A 5739-nucleotide genomic window follows, 5' to 3' on the forward strand; every position below is an offset into this window, starting at 1 on the left:
TGTGACCTACACAAGGTAAGCACTGTTAACTTAGTCAATCAGTACTGGTTTCCATAGTAACATCCTGTGTTCAGAGGGTGTTCTCTTCATGTATAGCAATAAGGCTAAGAGAAGAAACTCCTGGTAATTCAAAGGATGAACAGGGAAAGCAGTTCATAGAAAATTCTTAGGTAAAACCATGCAAAGATATATGAGAATATCACTGTAAGCAAATCATTACCATTACGCATATAAAAGGCATAAAAATGTGAATGTTTTTGCAATGTGAATTAATTCTATTTAAAGTATTAACAAAACTGCTGATGCTAATATTTTCAATATTATAATGCTTCAATTCTGGGTTTTTTTACCAAAGAAAAAAATAATAAAAATTAAACCCTCAATACAACTATTTTAGTATAAAAAATAGTCTGTAAACAGATTGCTTATGATTTGAAATGTTTCAAAACAAGCACAAGTAAGTAAACACTACAATAATTATTTTAGCACAAGGATATTTTATCAAAACCTATGAAAGCAAGTAGTGGGAAGGTCTGGATAGAATATTGAAACATCATCAAATATTAGAATCTATTCTTAATATAAGATTATTTCTTGGAGCAATATTTCAAACAGTTTCATGTTGTTTGTAATATTTTTAGATGAAACTAATGTAGACCAGAAGGTACAGGAAGGGAACTGGTCATACATTGCCAATAGGAAAATAGAACTTTTACATCCTGAATGAAATCCCATCTTGCATAGATAGATGATGGTGCGAAGGGGAAAGAAAGGGCTCACACATGAGTCCTGAGGAGTTCCAGAAGTGAGAGACTGGGGTGGCATGACCTGCCTGTTGTCCTTTAGATCAAAGGCATTGACAAAGGAAGCTCAGGTACACACATTAAATCTGTTAGGGAAAATTGATGAGAGTGTCAGGTACAGAAGGACCACTTCACAATCATTCTCCAGCTCTGGCACCTGGAGAACAAGTAGGAGATGTGAAATTCCTCAAACCCAGGGCTCCTATAGATGCTCTCACAGAGAGACACTGGGATAGTCATGGAAAGACTAAGCAAATGAGAAAAAACATTTGAGATGACCAGAAAGGACTGGAAAGAATTTTAAATGTAGTCAATAAATGAAAAATTGCTGCAGCTTGATTTCATTTTCAATGCTATATTGCTTAAATCCTTCTTTCTTTCAAAGTAAGAACTGCTAAAACATCAGAAGTTTGGAGAAAAAAATCAAAATGGAAATATGTATGTTCACTAGATTTCAGGACACTTTATGTCATCCACTTATTCTATGCTGAGTTCACAATTAGAGTCCATACACTGGTGCCACGCTTAGCATTTTATCATATTTCTCATGAGCAGTCTATATTCTGCTTGATGCATCATTTTCATACTTTAACCTCTGATTCTGTAGAGACCATGGCAGGAGGGAAAACATGGAAAACCTCACTGTCTTCACAGAATTCCTCCTCATGGATGTCACAAGCTCCCAGGAGCTCCAGGTTCTGCAAGGTGTGCTGTTCTTAGTGATTTCTCTGGGAGCGTTAACAGGGAATCTTGAGACTGTCACTCTCATCATGACAGACACATATCTGCACTCTCCAATGTACTATTTTATAAGCAATGTGGCCCTCATAGATTTTGGCAGCATCTCGGTTGTTGTTCCCAGATCTGCAGTGAATTCCATGGTGGGCAGGAAGACCATATCTCTAACAGAGTGTGCCACCCAGATATTTCTGTTTACTCTGTTTGCAGTGGTAGAGATTTCCTTCCTGGTGGTCATGTCCTATGATCACTATGTGGCTATCTGCCACCCTCTGCACTACAGGCTTATCATCACACTGAGTCTGTGCTCCCAGGCCACAGCTGGCTCCTGGGCCTCTGGTCTGGTCTACTCTGCTATCCACAAAGGCACTCTGTTCATGCTTCCCTTCACCAAGCCCAGTGTGATCCAGCAATATTTCTGTGATGTACCTCAAATTCTGAGGATATCATCACCAGATGTCCAGTATTCTGAATTTATAATCATTGCAGTATTTGCCTTGTCTTAGTGTGTTTTGCATTTATGTTTGTGTCATATATTAATATATTTTCAACTGTGTTTAAGACCCATTCACTAACAGCCTGTAAGAAAGCCATGTCCACCTGAACCCCACAACTGGTCATTCTCCTTTTGCTTCTCAGTTCTGAGACAGTGGATATCTTAGGTAGCATTGCAAATAAACCATCATTCAAGAATCTGCTGACTGCCATGTTCTACACCATGGTGCCTCCATTCATGAACTCCATCATCTACTGTCTATGGAACAAGAATATTAATGCTGCTCTGTGAAGAATGTTCAACAGATTCTCTGAGTTCCCAGTCAAAGCTTTTCTAGATTAAAACATAAATAGAAATCTATCAGTTGAAAGTAGCTTAATTCATATTTGATGTATGATTTTTAAACTGGAGTCAAACCTGTGGATTATCTCACTTTCATTGTCTCTGTGTATATTGTTATGCTGAGGTGCAAATATTTGCTTTATTTTTTTCATGGTGAGTTTTTTGTATATTTCATGATATCTGAAACACTAGAAGTCTGGTGTATAATGGCAAAATGTTTTGAAAATATTTCAGAAGATGTCAAGCTTAAAAAAAAAGACAGGCACTATAAAGCAGGACATGAGTTATATGTTTCATGTTAACAGCCTCCTGTGCCATTGGGAGAACCTCAGGTGCTGGATCTGACCAACCTGGAGAAACATACTGAGTGGTCCTGTGAGAAGGCCCTGCTGTTTGCATCATGCTCTCTGTACTCACTCTTCCACTCAGGCTAGTAAAGTAACAAGGTGGTTAGACAGGAAAACAACTCAGGCTTGAGCACAGTGAGATCCTAACCAGCCTGTTCTGATTCATCTGCTAAAACCATTCCGTCATTCAATGAAAATCAAGACAAAAAACACTGACCTTCAAAATATTGTAGTTTAGAAGATTGTATTTTCTTTCTATGATCTGGATGAAAAGATGCAGTCCATGACTGATGCATTCAAACTTTGTGGATTTAGAACAAAAACAAACCAGAGTGTAGCAAGAAGACAAGTGAAATGATAACTTCTACTGGAATTTCCTTGGAGATCAGCAGATAAAGTTTGGACTGTGTGATGCACTTTTTTCATCAAGAGCAAATACAAGTGGATTCACCTAACAGCAAGTGTTTTATTTTTCTGACTTCCAAGAGCTGAACCTGTGGCATGGTTGCTAACACACATGCTAGAGATATTGTGTCTCAAAATTGAATCCAATTTTCACTTCTTTGTCATTGAGAAACCTCTGTCTGGAAAAACCTCAGCAAAGAGGTGCTGGTGCATCAGGCTCCCTGTGTCTCCATACTTATTGCTCCTGGAAGAAGCAAGTGGTGTTTGGCCCCATGGAACTCCTGTCATCCAGGGCTCAGGTCCTTGTGAACATCTGGATGTGTCTCACCCTCTCTGATGTGTGAGATACCTCAACTTTCACTGTTTCATCACTGAGGAGGCTACATCTTTTTTCCAGCTTTATCTAGATATAGGTGACATTAAAAATTGAGTCTAAGGTGCAAATCTTGACTTGATTACATTTGTTGTGAAATATTTGCCTCAACAAAACTAACCAACATATCCACATTTCTTTTCAAAATATATCTGTACCTATGTCATTTTCATAGCTGTATTGAAGGGAAAAAAATCACTTATGAATTTGTATTTCAGTAACACTCTTACAAAGGTAAGGAATTACAATGCTGAATTTTTGAATATTTTATATGAATTTATTTTGCCCAATTCCTTTATTTCCACCTGCCTTTGTATGCACACTTTCTGTCCACATATTTTTATTCCAAATATTTAAATGAAGAAGTAAATTCATTTCTAACTTCCAGTGTTAATTTGTAAAGTTTTGTCATTCTAATTCTTTTTTATTAGACTTTTGACCTAGAACTTATATTTTGATTGGGATATTTTTAAAAATCCATATTAAATTTGTGCTTGTATATTTTCAGGTAATGGATTATTATAACAGTTTTTTTCCTTGGGTCACCTTTATTTCTATATTTTTTCATTTTAAAAAATTTATTTGGTTATTAATCATTGACAAATAACAACTGTATGTACTTATAGTATACAGTGGAATTCTTTGACATAAGTTTTACAATGTGGAATGCTTAAATGAGACAAATTAATACATCTATCACCCTTTATGTTTACCAGTTTGGCGTGTGAAACCATTAAAATCTACTTTCTTCACAATTGAAGAATATATAGTTTTTTCTCTTATAGTGGTTATGTGAAGTAGATCACTAAAATTGTTCTTTCTGCATAATTTACATTTTTTATAATTTGATCAAAATTTTCCCATTGCTATCAAACCCCCTCTGCAAGGATATTGGAAAATTAATTTTACTCTGTAGATCTATGAATTAAAAGTTGGTTAATTTCACATATACACGAGCCCATGGAGTGTTTATCTTCCTGTGTCTGGCTTCTGTCATATTGCAGAATATCCTCAAGTGAAGCCATATTGATGCAAATGAAAAAATTTCTATTTTTTTCTGAGACAGAGTCTTGCTGTATAATTCAGACTGGTCTTGAACTCACTGGGTATCCTAGGGTGGCCTCAAACTTGTGGCCATCCTCTAGCCTCAGACTCTCAACTGCTGCCGTTACAGGTGTGAGCCACAATGACTAGCTCTTCTTCCAGTTTTAAGACTAGCATATTCCACCCAGTATATAAGGGACATTGTCTTTGCCCCTTAACTGATAAGGGCTAGGTTGCTTCCATATCTTAACTCTGTAAACAATGCATCCATGAATAAAGGGCAAATATTCCTTCTGTAAATTGATTACAGTCCTGAGATATACAGGATAGGATTCCTCTAGCATATGGTAACTGTAGTTAGGGTTTTGAGGGACCTCCATGCATTTTCCCATGGTGGCCATGCTAATGTGCAAACCCACAATGGGACCCAGTGTGATTTTACTCTACACCTCACCCACACTGTCATCTTTCATCTTTGTTACAAAAGCCACCTTAACAGATGTCAGGTGATGTCTCCTTGCAGTTTGAGATTTAATTTCCTGATGACTGGTAGTGATGAGATGATTTTTTATGTATCTATTTGTCACTTTATGTCTTCTTCTGAGAACTGTCTATGTAGGTCCTCTGTCTTCTTGGACTGGATTATTTGTGTTCCCCGTATTGAGTTGCTTCAGTTCCTTATATATTTCCATATTAGTCCATATAAGTATATGGATTGCAAATACTTCCAGTCTGAAAGTTGTTTCTTCACTCTCTACATTTTTTGTCTTTGTCAGGAAAAATGTTTAGTTTAATGCACTCTTGTGTGAATTTTTGTTTATTTCTGTTGTTGTCTGAGCTCGGGGTTCACAGCCAAGAGGTTTTTGCCAAGATGAATGAGGGGAGCAATGCCCCTACATTCTCTTCTAGCACTTACACAGAACAAGGTCTTAAGTGATGAAGTTTTTGAGTTGATTTTTGTATGTGGTATCAGAAAAGCATTCTGTTTCCTTCTTCTAGTTCTGAATATAAAGGTTTTCAATATCATTCTCTGTTATGTGTTCATGGTAATTTGTAATATTTCAGTTGATTTTAAGTGAGGGTTTATTTCTTGGCTCTCTCTTGAATTATTGGTCAATGTGAGGCGGGAGATTACAGCATGGCTAAGCAGCTGGGCATCTGGGCATGACCTGACTTATGGCTCCTGTCTGG

At 36.9% G+C, this 5739-nt stretch overlaps 1 protein-coding gene across 1 annotated transcript; it reads left to right on the forward strand.

The window, feature by feature from the left end:
• Nucleotides 1-1432: 1432 nt before the first annotated feature.
• LOC147822132 (olfactory receptor 14I1-like) lies at nucleotides 1433-2047 on the forward strand. The gene has a single exon (XM_087197570.1). It carries the CDS (start codon nucleotides 1433-1435, stop codon nucleotides 2045-2047), a length of 615 nt encoding a protein of 204 aa, XP_087053696.1.
• The last annotated feature ends 3692 nt before the right edge of the window (nucleotides 2048-5739 follow it).

This window comes from Heterocephalus glaber, unplaced genomic scaffold (assembly GCF_053883595.1).
Source record: "Heterocephalus glaber isolate CG9 unplaced genomic scaffold, H.glaber_assembly_v1.0 deba00001673, whole genome shotgun sequence".
Taxonomy (NCBI): Eukaryota; Metazoa; Chordata; class Mammalia; order Rodentia; family Bathyergidae; genus Heterocephalus; species Heterocephalus glaber.